The sequence below is a fragment of the Cuculus canorus genome, chromosome 12 (assembly GCF_017976375.1).
Source record: "Cuculus canorus isolate bCucCan1 chromosome 12, bCucCan1.pri, whole genome shotgun sequence".
Lineage (NCBI taxonomy): Eukaryota > Metazoa > Chordata > Aves > Cuculiformes > Cuculidae > Cuculus > Cuculus canorus.
This window is the reverse complement of record NC_071412.1, coordinates 13101491-13124839: the sequence shown is the minus strand read 5'-3', so window position 1 is coordinate 13124839 and position 23349 is coordinate 13101491. Positions and strand designations below refer to the sequence as shown.

The following is a 23349-nucleotide window of genomic DNA, read 5'->3' as shown; positions in this document are numbered from 1 at the left end:
CTCTCTGTAGCATCCATTCCTCTCAAACACACTAGCTATAAGACTACACAAACTCTGTCATGCAGGAAAAACCCATTAAGTTTAGAGAAGGCATAGAAATGCTTTCAGATCCTTTACAAGTGCCCTCTGTAGATATGTCAAACACTCTTGCAAACACAAAGACAAGCCTTAACAGCATTCAAAACTTACCTGGGACCTCACAAACAGCAGTCAACAGCACTGGAGATGTGGAAGAAGCAGCTCGAGTTCCAATTTCTTCTCTAGACAGCTGAAGATTTCCCAGTAAAGGTCAATGCAGCTTTTGATCCCAACTTTTTGCTGTTCCAGCTGCACATTGTGGAACACTGGCGAACGCACTGGCTGAGGAATTCCTGGTAGCATGGTTTCATAAAGTAATGTACATTTCTAGTTTGTTTCTTACTGTCATGGGAGTAAATCACATGTAGAGCTTTACTTTGGTTAAGGACATAAGTCAAGAAGTGGAATCATACAGAAGAGATTCAATATGCCAGCAATATAAGAAAAGAACAAATTTGAGCCTTCCAATACTATTCCAGGTTCAAGGAACAGTATAAAGCCTTTGAGGTGGGAGTATCCCAACCAAATGAGAAGGAAGAGACTAGAGCAAAGAGAATTTAAAGGCTTCAGTTCAGGCTGTTTGGAGAAAACCATGGGAGAGCCTGTTCTTTGCTCATTTTCATCAGTTCCATTACTTTTGCTTTCAAAGGTACAAAACTTTTGTTATACACTGTGATAAAAAAATGTGTTTTGTCCCATGAAATAACTACGCTTCCTTATCGCACACTTATACCAATATACAGCAAGACTGTATATTCTGAACACATCATTTGTCAACAGCTTGTAAACTGGTGTTTTTAAAGTGGTACCATTAGTCATTAATTGTTTTAAACTTAACAAGTGAACACTCAAACAGGAAATATGATACATAAACAGGAACAAAGTCTTTAACACAGCATTCAGTAAATAGACCAGTCCAAGGCTGGCCGGTCTGTTAATAACCATCATCAACAGCTCTAAACACAACTGTGGGCTGCACAGTGTGTGTGCTCCCAGAGATGGTTGCATAGTTTGCTGCTGAGCAATAGAAAAACATTTTTCCCCTCACCTAAAACTCTTTAGCAGTAATGTCTTTAAATCTAGACTCCTCCAAATTTCTAGGGTCCAAACCTTACTGCAACTTTTGGTTGTACATTATTGTCACAACTGGAACCAAGTGCTTCCAGTTCACACTTGCACACCAGGAATATTCATATTCATCCCCTGTATTCAACTTTTATTGGTAGTAAACAGACACAAAACAGATTCCACTGCAAATATGACCTCTGGTCCATTTTTGTACCTTATTCAGTACATGAACTTGAGGAGGAATGGTGAACCTTTCAGAAAACCCTGAAGTGGCTGCACTAGAATTTGAGCATGGAAAACCCAGTTACTCACAGGTCAAGACCAGTTTGTTCCCCTCTCTGAAGTCCAGCTCTAGAGCGAGTTTTATGCTCATATTTACTGGTAAAAGTCACATTACAATTCATGAGACATCTCAACTTCTGTTTGTGGGGTAAATTTGAGTACCAAACACATCACCAGTATCGCGCACACCAGAGAAGGAGAAAGGAGCAGAAGAGACAGACAAACATGGAGAGAAAATGTGTAAAGTGGTATTATGTTATTAAAACATTACATTAGAAATAAACGGAACATAAACAAAAAAAAGGTTTTAACCAGCTTCAACTTTTTTCTTTTTTTTTTTTTCTAAATTTGAATTGACCCAAAGCAAAAACTTACATTGCAAAGGAAGAACAAAATACATTATGATATTGGTAACACATCGTCGCATGGAAGCTAGACCTGTGGGCAGGCTGCAGGTTGCTCTTGTCACAATGTCACTGGGGACTCTTGAGAGATTTCGTTGAGGAAGTTAGGATCCAATTTTTCCATCTAGCCCACATCCACCCTGGTAAACACACTACACATCCTCTTTTGCCTCTGGGTATTTATCTGATGAGTTTGTCCAGATGTGTTCTCCTACGACGGCCCACTAGAGGCACAAAACTGAATTTTCCACGCTATCCTGAGGAAGCCAGAGTTATTCCAAGTATGAGTGATAATGAGTTAAAACAAAAAGAAAAACAAACCAAACCAAAACAAAAAAACACACTCAAGAGCTTTTCAAACTAACAAGTATTGTCTATAATGTAAATAGTTTAGAAATATGGTAATTAAATAATCTAAAAAACACTCTTACTCTGCTGTACATTTATAAACATAAATATTTACAAAAACTTTCTGCTTTGTTTTAAAGGATGAGGTTTGCAGTTTGTTAATGATCAGAGTCTTTTACTCATATTGATTCTTTGGTGTATTTGCCAATTTTTAAGGTTTAATAAAAGTGTTCAACCGTGAATTTTAAGGTAATGGAACTAGGCTACATAACAAGTCTATACTATGCACTTCTTCCACATTCTAGTCCGAATGAAAAACAAAATTCAGCTTGTTCTTCAAAGTATTTGTGCACAATATTCAAAATAATAAAAAGACCAGGATCCCCATTATTGAAATTTGGACAGGATTAACAATGAATAATCATACTTCACTCGCACTACAGCACACGTATTACTTAAGATAGCGAATGGAACTATCAGTAAGTTCAAAGAGACACGTGCTGTGGTGCTTTGTGGAATCAAGGTCAGAGAAACCAGCTACAAGACATGGCTTAGCATGGTAAGAAAGGGCAAGGGCTTCCCTCCACCTTGGGAAGGGGAAAGAGGCCAGGGTGAAAATTAATTTAAAAGAAAGGCTTTTTACTGGCCTGAAATGTATGTATGTTCCCTTTAGATGTCAGATAAATAACCAAAAAACAAACCTCAAACAATAAATAATGGAATTACACATTTCTTCATTAAATAACATTCTTGTTACCAACAAAGTCTTCCATAATTTTCTTCAGTCACAGCAACAAACAGAACAAATAATTTGCCTTAATATAGATTGAAACTAAAATATACTCTAGATTACTTAGAAAATATTACTGTAAAAATTCATTGGGGAAAGACATTGGTTTAGATCAACTTACAAGTGCAGTGAACAATGCTAAGTAATTTTTTTGAAAAAGAAAGCAGTTTTAAGGTTCTGATCTCATGTCACAAAATTGAAGATTCATGCTTAAAACCTGCCAGTCAATTCCTAACATCGGTCCTGTCTCAGAAACCGGAGAGCTTAAAGACCATAACACCGGATCTTTCTTGCTTCAACAGGAGCCGAAAGACACCCTCAGGCGCACAAGCTCACAGGCAGCCCCCAGGCGAGCTCTCGGGTTGTCCCTACTGCACTGCCACCACCATCACACACAGCCTGGAGGAAGCCCTCGTGCTCTGCTGCCAGAGGTGCCCTCTGCCCGCACCGGGTGCTGTTAAGGCTGGACATCCTTGCTCGCTCATGCTGCCAAGACACAAACCTTTAGTCACTGCTGAAGCAGATTGGACTTGAACCAATACAAATTGGAGATAAAAAGGTTTGGCATCCCATTACCAATCCTCTGAGCCATGAATGTCCAAAATCACTTATTGTTTGGAAACCTGATGCAATGCCAGGCACAATAGAGAGGGATAATCCTTGCTTGCCACAATTCCGGTGCACCCATTATCAGTGATAAGGTTTGTGCTCAAGGAACTGCAGCCAGGGATATAAGGTATTAAGAGAAACTAGCACAGTTGAATATAAATATGCCTGCTTCACCTTGATCTTCATATTTTTAATATTAAATATTTTGAAAGTGACAGTGTTAAATTTAAAAGCCATCGCAGTTCCTTTCACCTCCCCACTTCCATTGGTTTAACTCCTACGAAAGCACTCCTGATATTAGAGAGGCTCTTTTGGAGGCAGTAGGATGGCAAAACAAAGAAGCGGACACTGGCAAGAACCTTAGGATGAGACCATAATCCCTTGAAAATAAAGAGTGAAACAACTGCACATTTCAGCCCAATCTTTTTTTGATAGCAAGTACTTAATTTTTTTTTCTATGATCAGAAACAAAACTCTTAATAGATCTTCTTAATACCTAGTATGAATAAACACATTCAGTAGCCAAATTTCAGTACTCCTTTCAGTTGCTGCTTTCAGATTAATTGAAAAATATAAACTTCCGATACAAGTAGGATTTTTCTTGCTAGTGCACATATAAACTGCATCTTAACGTCTATGCACACCCCCATTTTTTAACCTGAAATAAACTGAATTTCAGAGCAATTAAAAAAAAAATCCATCACCGCTTTTAAAACAAAGGTTTGGCCAATTTCTTATCTTTAGGTGGATACAATTTGGCTGAGAACCCGTATATAAATTTGAACTGAAAGTGAAATAAAGCAGGTTATACATTCATGAAATTCAGGGAGCAATAACGAACAGCAACTGCTGCACCACTTTTGTAATGTCCCGTCAACACTACAGTGAGGCAGCAGTTCCTATTCTCACAAATAATGCACTGAGACTAAAAGAGGAATAGTGTGGGGGGGAATCACACATAACAGGAAAATACATCAGAAAGATTATTGCACAGTAGGCACTGTATGAGAAACAGAATACATTGGCTTCAAAAAACCTAAATTTGTTTACTCTAAAGTTAATGTAAAAAATACAGAGGCTATGCCTCTTTGTAGTGTACTGTAACTGTTAAAAATAGACTTACAAACTACCAGTCATTTAACAGGGAATGTCAGGAAAGAAGAGAGCCTGAATCTTATGGGCATCCCAACCACAGTAACTAAGAAAATAATAATATATAAAAAAGCCAATGTATAGACCCTCAAATTGAACAGGGCAACTGCATTTTTTCTTTAATTTCCAAATTATATTCATACAGTACCCTAGGACATGTTAACTACCAACTCTTCCCTCTGTCCTGCAAAAACATAAACCCTGGCAGAGCCAAGAGTCCCAACAGACAACAGGGCTCTTAAGGTCTTTATTGGTATCCTTTTGCAGGACTGGTGCCTTGATTTCCAATCTTTATTTTCTTGAATAATTGCTCTGCATGCCAATTCAAAACACTCACTTCCCTCCAGAGGCTACCTTCCATCTCCACTGCAAGTCTGCACACTTAATGTGAAAACAAACAAACAAAACTACAGCAATTTTTAAAATGTAACATTGTATAGAAAGCTTGGACCTTGCAAACTTGGACCAAGAAACCAAAAATTAAGACCTTCTAGCATGTGGTATAAAAAACCCAAGGAAGTGTATATCTGCCTTCTGACTTCACAGAAAAATCAGAATTTGCATAGGATATACTTTGTGCAAGGCAACAAGCCTCTTCAGTATCTGGAATATAACTAATCTTGCTCAGAGTTCTTCTCTTCATGGATATCAGATATCATCAAATTTGTGTTTTAAGTAGTCTTTCATGACCTTGGCAATGGGTAGTTCATCAAGTAGTTTTAGGTTTTGAAGGCCTATACACTGACGAATTTTAATTCGGCATAGATCTTGCAAGTTTCTGGGCTGTCCTGAAAAGACAAAAGGAACACATAAAAGTGATCACATTTTAAAAGCACTTCAAGAAATCATTTACTCAGTAAAATCAGAGACCATTGCTGTGTTTTAAGACGCAGAGGGAAGGGAAGAATTACAAGAGAAAAGGGTGGAAGCTGATGCTTTTCTAATGGACACCAATGAAATTGAGGGATGAATCCTAGAAACATTGTTACATGCACATAATTTTAATGATGCCAGTGTAAAGCGACATTATCCATGTGAGGATTCCCATGAGGTGGCAACATATGCTTAAGCATCGCAGAACAGCATAACTCCTCCATTTAACTTTTCGTGGGGTTTTTTGCATCCTTGTAACACCTGGGGGAAAAAAAAACCCTCTGTATTGCTTCTTTTCAAACATCAAGATAAGAACTCCTTCATTCAACTGTAACAGGACTGGGCAGTTCCCTTCAAGAGTGAGGCTTTATAAAAGTTATTCAAGGATCGCATGGCAGAGTTAGATTGTTTTTTCCCTTCTAATGAAAAGATGAAGTCTATAGGCTTTGGATGCAGCTGTAACCTCATCAAACAGAAAGAGATGAAAATATGGACTTAACCATTGTCTGCAGAGGAAAAGCTTTACCAACACTGCATGACCTTCAGAATTTCTGCCAAAGACGTTTCCAAAATAATCAGCTCCCTTTCAAACTGATTCATAGCAGGGAGCTATTCAAACACCTTGAGAAGCAGTTCCTCATGCAACACAGCATCAGAAAGGTTAATTTAGCCTTCTGTCTGAATGTACCCAGCAACAATCCCAAGGAAGAAAGAGGAAAACAGCAGAACAACAGACATTGAGAAACCATGTCCCCATACATCCTTCTAGCTTTCAGCACCAGTGCCTTTGGGCTTGCCTAAACCAGAGACTGCACACAGCTTTGTGTCTTTAACAGCTGTGAATGGCCTGCCCTTTGTAAATCTAACGTTTTTTGAACCCATTCATACTTCCAGTATCTAAAACATCCTGTGGCAACACATTTCACAATATAAATTATGTGTTGGCTGGAAAATTACAATGCACTTTTATTTATTTTAGATCTGCTTCCTGATGGCTTCCTTGCGTGTCTACCATTCTTTGAGTTATAAAAACCTAACAACACCAGAATAATTGTTCTCCAGCCAGTCATGATTTTACATACCTTTATATCAATCTCCATCCTCCACTCACGCTTGGTACCTCTTTCCAAAGCTGAAGTCTCTATTTAATAACCTCCTAGCACAGGAACCTCTCCAAAACTCAGACCGAGCTAGCTGCCTGCCTTTGTGCTTTTTTCTCATTCTTCTATATCTTATGAAATTATCCCAGTAACACATTGAAGCTGTGCTAATCAATATTTTGGTTGACTTAACTATGTCCTGGCCTGGGGAAAAAAGGTAACAAGAGGCTTGCACAGTTATGGCACCTGATGACTGTCAGAGTCAAGATGCTCAGCATTATGAACAAGGTAGGTTAGTACACTAGTATCAAGATACTCTGTTGCCAACAGAGCAAATTACTGCAGTCTTTTATTACCTGTATAATCGTTAATAGTAAAAGATGGTGCTTGCTTTGCAAAGAAAGGCATGGCAATTTTACTGAGCCGACTGCTTGAAATCAATCATTTCCTTACAAAGTAGCACAAAACAACAAAAGCGACTTTAAATACTTAGATGGACATTTCCAATTAGCTTTCCTGAGCTGCCACCAATTAAGCAGGGTTATTTTGAAAGAGGAAATGCCTTCCATACGGAGCTGCAACACAGACAGGCTTTATGGTGGACAGTAGGATGCCAACAGCTCACCAGGCACAAGCCAGGTCCCGTCCCTTCTTCTATCCTCCTCCTAAGAAGCAACAAATTTTCTATCAGCTAAATAGTCACTGACATTATGAGTTTATTAGACTTTTCTGGTAAGCACAGAGTAAAGAGATTATGAAACTACTTCCTGTGTTCTACTTTGGGCATTTTGTACGTCGTTTCAGTTACCCTTTACAGGGAGTTCCCCCTTTTTAATCCTGCATGGGTTTTTCTATACAAATGGGCTGACAGACAGGTATACACTGGGATTTATCTTTAGCACTAAAATTATCCGAGGTAAGCTAGCAGAAGTAATACACAAAAACAGTCTCAGTCTGCTTTTAAAGAAATTAGATTTGAAATTAAAGAGCATGAAAATTTGAGTTTCTTTCATATAAGCGTAAAAAACTTTTATTTTAGTTTTCACCACAGTATCTAAATGTCAATTTATTTTTAATTATATCCTTCAACCATGACTTAAAACACAGATCATCAGTTACTTTGTCCAGTGGTAACCACTTTTTAGTGCTAAGAAAATCTTCTTAGCAATTTTTTTTCCACCTAAAGGAATGAATTTATACAACTCGGGCAAGAGCTGAACGCTTTCCCCAAGCTTTTGGGAAAGAAAAGTTACTTTGGGTAAGAAACCAAGCAAAGGAATCTTCATGGTGGTAAAAAAATAGTTCTAACACTTTAGATGTGAATGCAAACTGGGTTCAGAAAGGATGCATCTTTTCAAAAGTTAACTGCAAACAGCAGTGTTAGAGGGAGGACTAGAGATCTATATGTGTATTTTCTGTAGTAAAGTACACAATAATACAGCTGTGAGACGCTGATTTCTGGTTTCAGAAATGAATGCCTTTTAATTAACATCCTATGGGGTTTTTGAGAACAAAATGGAACAGACAACTTAAAATACCCAGAAGAAATTGGTCATCAGTTAATTCAAACAGACCCGATTATCAACTGTATGACATTTTCCCCTGATAAGCCTAAAAATATTTCCTGGGAATGTGTTAACAATGGACATTTCCAGTGTTAAGCACCAGTTGCTACATCTAGTGGCTGCTAGTGTCTTAGGTCACGCCTTGCAAATTCCAGGGTTATTAATGCATTTGTGATTTATTAGAAACGGTGTCTAGAACACTTACTCATTCTTGGTTGCATCTGAATGAAAGAGAAAAAAAATAAAGGATTACAGACCGATGTCAGTGAACCTTGGTTTGGCAAATGAAAAATGTTATTAGTAATTTGGCAAAGTAAGACAAGTTAAATGATGAATAAAGTTCTGTTTCAAATTGATTAGGAAGTAGCAACTCCAGTTATATCCTGCATCACAAGTTTGGAAAGTTATTTTGGCAAATAAGCTAGAAAGGAAAAAAATTAAAGAGGAAAAAAATCCAAACCAAAAACATAAAAGAGGCAAGATTGACCTAATTACCATCATGCAAAACAGCGAGATAAAACTACTGATCACCTCAAAAAAACCCAATCACATCTCAAAGGGACACCTTGATGTCAGCAGTGTCGTTAGTCTGGCGCAGCTGGGTTAGACTGTTACACAACCGGAGTTTAACACCAGCCACTGTTGTAGAGCTAAAGGTTTGCCAACATATTCACCAGAACAAGTAAGATACTTCAGTCAAGTTATTTTGCAAGCTTTATAGTGGTAATCAAATAAATTAAAAGCCTTAATTACAGGAAAAAGAGATGTATAGTTCATCTTTTGTCCTCCACAGCTCGTGCTATGTGCAGTAACGGGAAGCCGAAATCCCCACCAATGCACTTCTTGTGTATAGTTTGCCAATCATGATGGAACAGTTTCTTTCAAAGAGAAGACAAATAAAACACAGCATTATAAAATAAAGAGGATTTGCTTTTCAATTTTTTTTTTACTCTTGAGGCAGCAGACTTCAGTATGTATAAAAGACAACCATTTTCTTATTTCAGTTCTTCAACTGCTAACGAAGTAAGTTTGAGGGGTTTTTCCCTCTTAAATAATTAATTATTATTGAACTTAAGTAGTTAAACAAACACTTCAAATTATTATTAATAGATTGGCCTTCTCTGGTAAAGCAAGGGAGGGAAAAAAAAGCATGTTTTAGCAGCAAGAAATTACTACAATTAATCCTGAATTTCCACTCAATACTTAATTCCTTTCCTTCTCTGCAGTTTCAAGATTTTTCTGCTATTCCATGTGGAAATGCACAAAAAAAAAAAAAAAAATGTATTTCAACATAACAACTGCTCGGCAAGTCCACAATAAAATGCTAATTCATCTTACAAGATCTACATTTAAAGATCATTAAGGTGTAATATTAGCCCTAGTACCTCTGACAACACTGATTTTTTAGGGATTTTCACTCACTTTTAAGCAAAAGTGTTGTAAATTGAAAAGGGGAATCCCTACTGCTTTCCTCCACTGAAGCTACAAGAGTATCTGTGCAAAGAAAATCATGAACTGACTCATGAGAAAACTTAGGAGTAACTGAAATTAATACACTTGTAGGCTGAGAGAAGCTTTTCTGATAGTGTTCTACCTCCTAAAAATACAAAGTACTTTTAAAAGCAAACAGTGTCCTTGGGTTTGCAGTGGACAGGCGATTTCTGAAGAAGTTAAAAAAAGAAAAATGACATCAGTACCATTTCAGACAGCTTTCTCTGCAATATTAATTTCTCTAGAAAAAGGCTTATCTGCCTCTCCTGGGAATTATGAAAGGCTGAAAACAGTAGCAAGAAGCCATTTGGTAGTTTCTTTTTAGCTACAAAGGAAACTTAAAAGTTTTGTGAAACATTAAAGAAAAAAAAAGGTGAAGTGAGGCTGACGACCGCCAGCAGCAGCTCAGTTCCTCTGGAGTCTGGGAGAAAGTATTTATATCTGCAGCTAACTCTGAAATCCACCTCTTTTCTCAACTGTGAAGGAACTCGGCTATTGCCAGCAATTAAATTTAGTTAAGATTTTATTGCCGTGTGTACGTGTGATTAAAAAAAGGTAACTGAACTTTTCAACTGCAAACTCACATCCACCAGGCGAGAAAACCAGATGAGGATGCACAAATAGGATCATACTGAAAGGATGCGATCACCTAGCAAATGGTGTCTGAACAGGAATTCTGACATTCATTGCAACAGGATTTGCTGTCTGAGCAATTTAGGAAATGCATTGTCTTGTACTCCTGCGTAAAAAAAACAACAGCAGAATAACTAGAGAGCATATTTGAGTTTCCAGCATTCAAAGTGCCAGAAAAAAACAGTATCAAAAACCCACAGATCTGAAATGTGTAAGACACGCAGGGGTGAATTTATAGAGAAAGAGAATGATACAGAGACAGCGTTGACTGAGAAAGTGAACAAACTCCTGGAACCAGTACTGAGCTCAACAGGACAAAGACGGCTTTTAATTCTTTTTAACTGGATATCATACAAATAACTTTAAAAGTTCTAGTTTAATTTTCGCCCTGTGTGCCTCTGCCATAATACTTCAGCTTGAAGCATGTTTTCGTTGCTCTTTGAAAAATAATTTTCCACAATGAGTTTTAGATGTCTATTAAATTTCAGTATTTCTGGTGTAAAAAATATGTACTGAGGAAGAGTGTATTTTGGATTGAAAATTTATACGTGGAAAAGGAGAATGCCAGTGAAGCTCGACGTTAAGTATTGCAGGTGCTTTTAGCAGTGAAAAAAGGATTTGAATAAGTTTGTGTAAGGTTTTTTTAAGTATTTTCTAACATTTCTATAAATTCAGTCCTACCGAAATTGCTATGGAAATTTGGCTAAGAATTTCAATACCAAATGTTTACTTACTGTGTTCTAAAAATAAAGTGCTCTGAACATAAAGACAGGTTTAAGATGCATTGTTACACTATTTTCACATTATAACAGAGTACAGCATAGGTGTGCGAATGCGTGGGGCGAGAGGTGGCTGTACCTTATATGCCACATGCAAAAAAATACATATCTGCAAATAGACAGATAAAAGTGATCCAACTGCTCAATTATGAACTGCGCTCTGAGCTAGTAGCTACATTTTTCAATATCACACTGGGCAATTCTAGGTGGAGAGTGAATCAATTATTTCAAAGGTAGCTGACCTCTTTTCTAGAAAGAAAGAAGTCAGTCCTGCGTCTTTATAAAGTTATGAAAAAAAACTATACTGGTCTTCAATAAACAGATACTTGCAATCTGCAGAAAGTAAACACAATGCAGATAGTTTTGTTTATCACCGATTCAGCTAAAATGAAAACTATGAAATAACCCTCTTGCCCTCATTCCCTGTGTAACTCTGGATAACAAAGCGAACCACATTCACCAGTGCAAGATTTCCAGCAGCACTCAAGGAAGCAGTCAAAACTTGCAGTAAAGTTCTTCCATGTTATAAGAAACATGAAGATACTGTTTCCTTTGCAATTATCCACATAATAAATATGTCGAAATATACTAAATTCACTATGACACTTCTGTATTCTTAGAAGTTTAAATTATGCAGACTCTTTTTAAAACTTTCTTCCAATTAAAAAAAAAAATCCTAGTGAAAAAGTTATTTTTATTTAGCAAAGGAATAGAGACAAAGAAAATATAAGGAATTCCTTAACAGGACTTCTGTCTACGCTTTTCTGCACATTTACAGTGCTATATAAATCCGAACACAAAATTACACTCCAGTCAAAGTCAAAGATTTGCCCTTTGAAAAATTAAATAAAAGGAATGCAGATGAAATATTTGTAGTTTAATTCGTTTGGTAACCTTTAGATCTTGTTCCAGATTTGAAATTAGTTCTTTGATACCTGTTAACATACATGCCACGTTACACTGCTGTGGCCGTATCCATTTACTTAGCTATTTGCCTCCACACAGACAAGCAGCTCGCATCGCTAGTCATAGACTCTCTTGTCCGCTACGGTATCTGCACGGTGATTAAATTAAATGAGAGCTATAGGAAGGGGGAAGGGTTCAAGCTTTTTTAATTCCCCTTTTTGAGATCATAATTGAATTTCTACTATCTTAAAGTTAATTTAAACCTTTAAATATTTTTCCATCTCTTGCATTTTTCCCCACCTCCAGCATTCTTTTTTTATAAGTTTCAATATTCTCAAATCCCATTCAATTTCAGCTTCAGCATAAATCATTCCACCCAGGACTATAAGTGTACATGTTAATTGTGTAGACATACAAGTCACCAAAAAAACCCCCAAACCCTGTATACATCTCTGTCTTCATATATATTATATAAATGCATCTCTCAGTTTTGTGTTAGTGTATTCCAAGCTTAACCTGTTGACAATCCCGAAGACAGAGGTTCAGATCTCAAAACTGAAGCATTATACTGAAGTGCTCCAAAAAAACCTCTTTATCAAAAACTAATTCCTGTTTTACCATCAAATATACTCTTCAAAACTTGAGACGCACATATAAAATTTACAGCTGCCGATTTCTATATTAAGCTCTTTGTACAATGTTCAAATAAACAAACCAGAAATTCCCATTAACCCTACAACCAAGGCACTGTTACCAACTACAAGAGAGAATTTCAGAAAGACTTCTACCAGAAGAACTCTCAAATTTTTATAGATTTTTCTTCTAGTAAATACAGATTGCAACAGACTCAGAAACGATTCTTCCCCAAAGTGCAGCAGCACAAGATTTCAACAATTCCCCGCACGCAGTCTGATCTAATTGGGAACTATGCTACAAAAATCCCGGCTCACTCTTTACCCATTTTCATCTCTCCTACACCATCTTATTAAAGTGATTACTCATGAAAACCGTAGAAGGCAGCGTTTAGATATTTATAATAAGGGCAGAGTCTGTTTATAGCTGTTTGTAAACATATATTCCTATTAATTTTTCTCAGAAGTACAAAGCTGAAGTGTTTTTGTCAGCATTAGTCCTCCCCTCCTTTTCCAGTTCTCCCTCCATCAGCACAAAAACGGGATAGTTCCAACACTGCTACACTAACCACAAATTTAAGCTGCTTTTTTTTGTAGCAGAATTTACTTCCACTTAACAGTAAAATCTTAAGGTTATGGATTCTGCAACCTAAAAGTACGTTACAGTACCAGTTTCCCCACTTCCTGAATTAGTCTTTAGATATTAAGGAAGCACTTCAGCTATCTCAGACTTCATGCTTACTGATATGTCCTAAGACTGCAAAAAACCTGCTGGTCTGGATATTATATCACCTACATAAATCCTTGATGGCGCTATTATATAGCGAGAGGCTTCCAAAAAGGAAACCAGAAAGAAAATCACTGGAATTCGAAGGGATCCACAAATTAAAACAAAACCCATTAGTTGCCTGTATTTCTTATTATCATTTTTCCAATAATTCTCTTTAGATTTCAGATAAAAGCAAAAACAACACCACAAATCATTAAAACAAAAATGAAATTCCAAGTGCTTATTTGTGTCAGCTACTGACAGCAGATCTGAGCTGATTCACTCTCATCTGACGCTACGTTTCAGTTTCTTTACAGAGTATATAGGGTGCTGAATTCTCATTAAGAACTACCTCATCCAAGAAAATTAAAACCAAACTACAGGTGAAAAAAAGGATACACAAAATACCCCATCCTTTGCAGCACAAAGCCCATCCTAGTAGGATGATAATTTATCAGGCCATCTTAATACGTTCGAATTAGCAAACTCTGGCTAATTGCTAATCAGTAATTCCTAAATGCTTTAGGCAATACTATAATTATGAAACATTATTAAGCATTCCATGTTGAATGAGAGAGGGAACGAGAACTTTCAGTAGATCCAGTACACCAAAAACTGATAACCAAGAGTAACCAGAATATTAGGAGCCTGATACTCTTTTTAAGTATCAGAAGTCACAATGAGTTAAAATCTCATGTTTCGAAGACACCAACAAAATCAAAGCTACACAGCACATGATACCCCTTCAAGCTGCATGAATGAACTGTGCCATTTTGTTGTCTAGTGTAGGGGAGAAAGGGAGAGAGAACATGGAGAAAACAAAGCAGCAAAAGCTCTTTTCTGCCCCCGTCATAATGCCAGATGAGAAAGCCAGCAACTGCAGAGTATTTCCACGACGATTAAAAAAGCAAAAGACACTAAAAAACAAACAACAAAACCCCCAAACCCAAACATCTTATGTGCTAAGGCCATTAATAAAATGAGATTTTACAGTTCACTTTAAAAAAGCTAATGCTTCCTGTAGATATTTAAACAAAACTAATTTAAACAACATATACTTAGCATTAGCACCTTTGCCAAGTAAGAGATTCCCCATATCACAATCCCTTCACCTTCCCAAAAAACTTTCTAGTGCATTTAAATAGCACCAAGGGGCAGAGAGGAAGCATTTTTTTCTGGGGCTAAATTCAAAGAAGGCTTTTAGAGGACACTGTGTCCTTTGATTAACTTCTCTTACATACATACTTGTCACTTCTTGTAAGAAATCCAGACAGGGTCGGCTACTTCCAGAAATACTTATTGAAACAGCCAGTGGGGTCTGTCCTTCATAGTTCCTTGTGTTAGTGTCTGCTCCGTAATTATACAACATTTGTGCACAAAGCACATCATCTCTAAGAGCAGACAAGTGTAAGGGTGTCTGTCCATCTTCCAAGCGACCCAAGTTTGTATCTGCCCCTCTCTGAAGGAACATGCGGCAGTAAGAGTGATTGCTTTTGATCACAGCGTATCGTAACAGGAAACCATTTTGAATGTCGATGTTGGCATTGTGATCCAGAAGGATTTTCACACAGCTTGACCTCTCTCGGATAATGGCCAGCTGAAGCGGTGTAGTACCTTTATCACTGAGCGGATCAACCTCAGCCTTGAACTCCAACAGGAGTCTGACAAATGAGTCTCTGCCATAGTGGGCTGCTACATGGAGGGGAGTCCAACCATCGTTGCTCTTTGCATTAATAATGTCACTTCTATATTCAGATTCCAACATCAAGCGTGCAATCCTCGCTCGGCCATGCATGGCTGCATAATGCAGAGCAGTGAAGCCTCCAATTAAGTCCTTAACTGTGGGATCAGCTGAAGTTAAAATAAAATTAAAAAATAATTAGAAAGCATTACAGTAATCCAGTGCTGAAAAAGAATAATCAAACGGATGAATGTTAGTCTTTTCAGGCATAGCATGACAGGATCTTTTTTGTACTTCAAACTAACTCTTGCTTTCATGAACATGCTATTAAGAAAAACTTAAACTATTTTAAAGAAAGTTACACAAAAATATACTTTTTCTTCATATACATATGTTTCCATTTGACCAAGTTTTCCACGTCTTCCTAGCACTCTTAGGCTAATTACTCAAATCTCTGTCCATCCAGTTTTCCTCCAGCTCTGCAATATTACATTTCTTTCTCAATGTTCAGCTTTTATTTTTCCTTGTGTTGCTTCTTTCTCTTAAAAAGAAGCATGTGTAGAAACATCTGCTGTCCCAAATTGCGGATGTTTTGTGGTCTGGCAGCATTGTATTGTTTTTAGGGTGTAATGCTGTATTAGGTAAAATGTTTCACTGTGGTCTGCAGGATTTCCAAAGCATGTAGGATGCATGTTGTTTTAGATTGTCTGGATAAAGTCTGTGTTTACAGATGATGAATCTGTTCTGAATTTATCATTTTGCAAAAATTTAAGATTTTACAAGAATGTAAGCATCCACTTAAAGAAAGAAAAATGTTAGTGCAGAATACAAATGATTACACAGATTCCCCCCCTCGCCCTCTGCACAAAAATTCAGTCTGATTTATGAATTTGAAAAAACCAATTTACTTAATTTCCTCAGGATGCCCAAACCTGTAAAGCAAGCAACTATTCCTGTGTACCAAATTAATTACTGAAGGAAAAGTGCCTGCCTCGTTACCATTTCTTAGCTAGAGAACAAGCCAGGCTGTGAGGTTTCTTCTCCCACCACCCGTAGATGCTGCCTTTTGGACACTGAAAGGTACAAACTATAGTTTGGAAGCTTGAGCCACTTTCCTAACCAAAGTGTCCTAGCTGGCAAGGACAGATACTACCTGCACAAGACACTGGCCCTAAGCCGATGTGTTTTCCATAATCTATCAATTGAAACAACTGCTGGGGTCTGTCCTTCACAGCTGCTTGTGTTGTTTCCTGCTCTGTAACCACAAAACGTTTGTGCACAAAGGATATCCATCCTAGGATCAGACAAGCGTAAGGGTATCTGTCCACCTTCCATGACCTTGAGAGCCCTATCCTTGAATCCTGGCACACTGAATTCATTATTTTCCTCATTTATATGTACTGCACTTAAAAGGAAATTAGCAATAGTCTGGGGTAGGAGGAATAGGACACTGACCACACAGGTTTAGAACAAACTTGGCTGAAGGCTATGAAGACCCAACGCTCACAAACATGCCTCAAGAGGAACACTTTCTCTCCTGTCCCACGTAGAGAGGGCAGAGTTTTCTGCCCAGTTGCCACCACACTCAAACATGAGAGAAGAGGATGGGAGATGCCATTTTGGTTCTCAAAATTCAGACTTGCTCTAAGTTAAGTTCACAATACAATGTGAATTGCAAGCCAGTTTAGTCTTAAAACACAAAGGTGCTGGCACAAAACAACAGGACTAACAATATAGATCTACTGTGACCACATCCAGATAACACAGAGAGGTAGGCATCATACCAAAATAAAGTCTCTGGGAGGAAAGAGTACAGAATACAGCTGCAAAGGTGACCCAGCAACTCTAAGGACATTTCAAAATGCAGCAAAGTGAAGACTGAGAAGAGGAAAACAGAAAACCAAAAACCCAACACACAGATAAACACAGCCTGACCACACACAGAAATAAAATGTGAGAACTGCCCCTAGTTCATAGAACAGGAATATAGAAATAAGGAGAGAAAGTAACAAGAGAAAGCTTAAGGAAAGTTTAGTCCCCTAGCAGTGACAGCCTTCTTAGTCTTCAGTGAAAAGCTGAAGTTTCGGCACTCTGTAAAGTTACACTGACCTGAGTTCAAGTCATGGAGGAAGCATCCACGAGCTAGCAGGAAAATTAAGTCAGTGACTGAATCAGTGGTTCCTAACCTGCACTACGATGACGGCCAAAATATAGCAAAGAATCAGTACAACCCACAAAGTCATTAAAGACAAAGATACTATTTCAAAGCAATGTTTGCTTGCTCCCACACTCCTCCTTCACACTGCTCAGACTATTCTACATTATCTCCCGAGCAGTGATAAACAGAACGAGTAGCATAAGCATGAGAACTAAGATGCAGAGGGATAATACATTTTGAGAAGCAGAATTAGGGAGAAAGGCGGATATAATGGAAAGGTGACAACAGCAGCCAGGGCCATTTTCCACAAAAAACACTTTGAAAAAAAACAATAATTCCTGTTGTGCCTTCTCTCTTCCATGCTGCACAGGGCATGCAGGTCAGTCATTTCTACCCCACAACTGAGGTGCAGGATATCGCTGCTAGCCTACCTAGTCTATGCTACTTCTAAATTGAATCAGATACACCCCAACTTTTGTGTATGCAAGTATGTGCGTTTTTATACAAGTTGTAATTGAAACCCAACAATTTACTTAGAGCATAAGGATGCTCTTTACCTACAGTTTTAAGTACCTTTCCAAGCCTTCCCTACTTTTTACAGATTTCATTGCTTTTGACTACTAAAGTGAGCCAGAAAAATACTAAGTCACTTAAGAGAAGTGTCTCAACAAGAAAAGGAAAATAAGCCTGTCAGCTGGGCAACCAGGCAATACAACCAACCAACCTTCCAAAAGTAAACTCAGCAGCAAATCCTCATGATAAAAATATTGTAAATTCCATTAAAACTATGGGCTTCTAGTGAGCTAACAGCACTAGTCTCCCCTTTCACTAGGAAACCAATTTTAACAGGACCAAACGCCTATTGCCATCCAGTCAATGTCTTGCTGCCATCTCCTGGAAAGCTTTTGAACTTCACAAGGGCTTTTAGTAGATGTAGCATCTGCATTACATTGCATACGATTTCCATCCCTTTAGTTCCGGTGTTAACAAAAGTAATGCTACAAAACTCATGTTGTCTTAAGAACTTGGGTTGCAGTGGGTTTTTTTTTGCTTGTTTGTTTTAGAAGGCTTCAGAACTGGCATCATGTTGTAAAGTTAACTCTGTCCCCCTGGAACACAAGCAAAGTAGAAATGAACTGGGAATGATTCTCAGTTTACCTTCCAGAATCTGCAGTGGAGTGTAAAAAAAAGCACCTGGTAGAAGTGTATTTAACTAGGGATGAAGCCAGCACTTGCCAGCATTTTTTTTATCTTGACCCCATCCTGAGTGTCAAACAACTAGTATTATTTCTTTCCAAGCTTCCCATTAATTTGCAGAGAGCAAAATCTGGAAGTACAAACAGCTGCATTTGGTCACCTCTAGTGTTCTTAAATATAGGGCGTAATACAGTGATATAAATCTTGAACCGCCTATTGAAGGTACCAAACTGCTGCAATCAATTTCACTTGAGATTGGAAAACCTGCAACACAATCACATTCAGATTATTTTGCTTCATGTTAAAGTTGGGCACCTAACCCAGTCACTTGGACTCTGCTGTTGATGAGACTAATACCGTACTCTAGAGGATATGGAGATTCCTAAGCGAGAGTTTAATATTTTAGAGTTTCAATTTACAGCTCACTGAGACAGTTTCCCTCCTCTCACAATGCCTTCATTAGGTCACTCTATCACAGTCTAAGCTGGGAAGCAACACTTCTGGCTTCATAAAGTACTTCTATTACTTCAGGCTCGCTTCCCCCAAACAGGGCTTAATTCTGACCACAAGGTTTAGAAACATGGCTAACATACAGCTTCTGTTCTGAATGTTCTAGGGCAACATTGATACAAAAGACCTCCAGGAAAGCATTACTGTTCAGACACAGAAACACTTTATGACCTGGTTTAGGGGGATGAGCATTTGGCATTCTCAATTTTCTCCCAGATTCTGCCTGACCTCACTAAAATTTAGATACCTTGCAGCCAAGACTAAAAATAAATAAATACATCTCTTTGGCTACTTCCCTCCAGGAACTGGAGTACTCTTCAATTTCCAGGAGCTTTAGTGAATCATTTCTTCACCAGAAATTGTCCTGCTCAATTACTATTGAGGAGATACTGCCAAAGAACAGCTAACAACTATGCACTTTCAAGACTTTAGCTGCTTGTAAAGCTAACAGTGGTGGCTGGGGATTAATATAACACAGATCTTGTCCAGCACTGGATTATCTGTCTCAATATGTCATTTTGAAGGTAAAAAAAAAAAGTATACCAAAGGAGAAAAAAGATTTGTTACCAAAAAAACCCCAAGGTTATTGAAAACTAAACTCCCTGTTCTTGTGTTGCTTTCCTGCTCTGCTTTGTGACTGTTTCTATAGATGGAAAGAGCTGGCTTCACAGAACCTTCTCTTTATTAAAATGAGACGAATACACTAAGAAAGTCAAATTCACTATTTTTCATTAAAACTGAGTTTCACCATGGTTCTGATAAACTTTATGCATTTCATCACTTGCTAAAGAATATCTATTATCTGACCTATTACCTCTGCATCTAGTTGGTATTTCTGCTGGCTTCATCCTTAAGGCTAGACTGGGTTTTTTAATTCATTTTCCCCATCTATCTGTGTCTACTTACTCAGCAGATTAATAAAAAGCTTCCTCCCATTCCATCACCTCCACTCAAACCACTCAATCTGCATACACAATGGTGTCCTCTGGCTCTTTCCATCAATGGAAAGCTGGTGAGCAATGATGGAAAAGGAGAAAAAGCAAAAGCAGAATACAGCCAGGCCATGACTCCCATAAGCAGCTACCTTTTATTTCCAGGTCCATAACCAGATTCCCTCTTAAAACAAACTCCACCTCCATCCCACTACCATACAAGACTACATCAGTAGTCTTCTAGCACCTCCGATCTGAGGCATAGCACTCCACCCTCAGTGACAGCCCAGTACGGTTTTAATTCCTGTACTATAAGCTTCATCACACTTCTAGACAGCAACAACTACCACCCATTGCCCCTTCCTTCCTGTTAACATCTCAGTTCTTTCTTTCCTCCAGAATCCAACCACTCCCGCTAACCATCTTCTGACTAATATATATAGTCAGTTCAATACCCTATTTACTGTAAGAGTCACACCAAAAATTACTTTTTCCTTCACCCCAATACAATTTTGGTCCACAGGGATTAAGCACCAACATCAAAATAATCCAATTCTTGAGAGGGAGGAAGGTGGAGACCTGGTGAAGAAGGGTAGATACAAACCTTTCACTAATGAGGCAGGCATGATTAACACAGCTTTTAAAAGTCAGCTCATTCACTGCTTAATAGCTCATTTGTAACATTATTATGTTTTAAAGACTCATTAAGTTTTATGCCTCTGTTTTGAAGGAAAACAAGGCAAGGCACAGAACAGTGCCAGTTTTCTGAAGTGAGGCTCAGCTACAGAAACGCTGCCGCAGATGACTAACCCTCACACTATTCGTTACTCAACTTTCTAGTCCCGGTGATTAAATGCTATACCGCTTCCAGAACAAGGATGTTTCATTACAGGCAGTTTTCATGAGGCATCAGATTCAGCTGGTACTTCATACAGGAAAGAGTAACAACAAAAATAGAAAGCAAAACACTGAATCAGCAGCTATTTAATACCAAACCCCATACAATGAAGGTACAGAGGAATACATAAGGGTTTGGGTTTTTTTTTTACATCACCTTCAAGTTTACAGAGTTAAAACCAACATATTTCAAGACTTACAGCCCGAAAGTTTTAAATTACAAAATTGAAGGTGTGAGATTATCCATGTATATTATTTATATTTAAAAAGTAGAATTTAGTTAGTTATTAATGCAATTTAGTAGCTCTTGCCCCTCTTCTAATAAGTATATGAGAGTCTGCCAGTATTACACGGTTAGCATCTGTAGCAGGTATATCAACAGGATCCAGCTGTTCAAGCTGTATTTTACCACTGCTCCTAAAGAACATGCCATTAATTGTGCAAATACCACAGACTATTAACGCCATTGAGTTTTAAGGGTGATCCATACCTCTGACAAATACTGCAATACACAAGGAGCCCATAGAGCCCCAAACAAAACATCAAAAAGATAATTACGGTTTCCTAGGGACTGAAAACATCTTAGTTCGTAACTCACTTGATAGTACCAGTGCTAGAATATAGGATGCTGTTCTTTAAAAGCACTAACCAGAAGGTGGAGAACATCTAGTGTTTTTTATTCTTCCTCTCCGGTGTCGCATTAAAAGAGTAAGACCACGCATTTCTAAAACTTCAGGCAGCCCTGAAAGAAGCTATAGCAAAATGTAATCCTGGCTGTACCATCTGACTGGTAATCATCATCACCAAGTGAGTCTATCACCTAAATTAACAAAACTCAACTGGTTCTTGAAAAAAGACTTCACTATGGACAGATGCAGAGGTCTAAACTCAACTGGACTAGCTGATACTAAAGTCCCTACGCAAAGGGGGACTCTTTTAATAGACTAGGTTAAAGCCTCTAAGAAAATGTAGTCTTCAACACGACTCATTAACTTACTCGAGAATTATGAAACAAATTTCCGTAGGAACTCAACTCAAGGACCTGCCTTCCTCTAATAATAACCCCTGAGAGAGAAGAGAAGCCTATAGTAAGTGCATTTAATTTTATAATGAGCCCTTCCACTCTCTTTTCATAAAGCTTATTCATTCTTTTAACAATTCCTAGGCTATTCCGAAAAAAAGTAAGGTATTAAAATTAGCTTTATATCTACTACCTCACTCACAAAGTATGCGTGTCAGATGGAAACAGAACTGAAGCACTACTCCAAAGAAAGAAAAAAGATCAGAGGTAGTCTGATTCCTAACCGGTGCTGGAAAGCCCTATAATGGAAATTGGGATACAAAGCTGTGAGACAATTATTAAGATTTTTCTCTCTAGGCAACTCACCTCCGTGTTCAAGAAAAACACGGACACATCTCTCTTTCCCTCTTGCTGCAGAGAAATGAAGCAAGGTCCAGCCATTGGCATCTCGACCATTGGGTGAATATCCTTGCTCCAGCATCTTGCGCACGGTGTGAACATCGCCAGCAGCAACGGCAGCCTGAATCTGCAACTCCTCCTGTAGCTCAGGGTTTCTCCGACAGTGATGGTGTAACATCCTAGCTGAATCTGGCTTTTACAGAAGCGTCATGAGGTCACACTGGTCACCTTGAACCAAAATAAAGCACGAATAAATTACAATTAGGACTAGGAAAGAGATGCCTAGAAAAGAAGTCAGTACTGCTGAAAAGGAAAGCTAAGATCTACTCTCCATACACAAAGTCATTTTATACATAGCATAAAAAGCCCAAGAATCTCACTGTTGCTAGTATGACCATAGTACATGGTTCACATCACCAAACTGCAAAAGAAAAGGACACTGACACATTATAAATATTAAATATTTTCTTTTGACATTACAGCATCAAACCACAGCCTACAATTAAAAACATCTGAGCAATAAGGTAAATGAAGAATCTCCAGAATCATCGAATTGCTTGGTTAGAAAAGACCTTTGAGATAGAGTCCAACTGTGCTTGTCCACTATTAAACCACATACCTGAACCCAACATTCATTTAAAAAAAAAAAAAAAAAATCACAACATGGTTAATATCACTAATTCCAGATACTGACTAAACTGTTGCATGAAACAGCACTGCATTGCTAGAGCAATTAACTATGATATTCTTTTTCTTTCTAGAAATACATCACCTCTAAACTTCAGTGAAAATATTTTCATCTTACTAATACAATCTTCTTCTGTGACCTACTGCACATGAATATTAGTAACACTAATGTTCAAATTGAAATTGAAAACTTTAGTTTTCTTTCCTTTATTTTCTTTTTCTTAAAAAAAAAAATAGTTCCTGTATTTTGTTTTGGGACTTCTTTATTAGACCATGAAGACTGCAAAGAACCTCTGTATTCCAAACATCAAACACAAAGACGATAATGTACAAGCCCCCAAAAGACCTAAGTGCAGTTAATATAGCTCTATCAAACACCACAAGGATA

The 23349-nt window shown here is 37.9% G+C and overlaps 1 protein-coding gene across 4 annotated transcripts in view; it reads right to left on the bottom strand.

Moving 5' to 3' along the window:
- Positions 1-1270: 1270 nt before the first annotated feature.
- Positions 1271-23349, bottom strand: part of ASB7 (ankyrin repeat and SOCS box containing 7) — a 30705-nt gene continuing 8626 nt past the window's right edge. For 3 of the 4 annotated variants that reach the window (XM_054077724.1, XM_054077726.1, XM_054077725.1), the window contains 3 exons: positions 22242-22502; positions 14725-15330; positions 1271-5519 (listed from right to left, as the gene is read on the bottom strand). In XM_054077724.1, the coding sequence (XP_053933699.1) occupies positions 5380-5519; positions 14725-15330; positions 22242-22452 (957 nt within the window). In that variant the 5' untranslated portion in view covers positions 22453-22502 and the 3' untranslated portion in view covers positions 1271-5379. Of the gene's footprint in view, positions 5520-6149; positions 9148-14724; positions 15331-22241; positions 22503-23349 lie in introns of those variants that run through there. The other variant, XM_054077727.1, reaches the window with a different exon arrangement.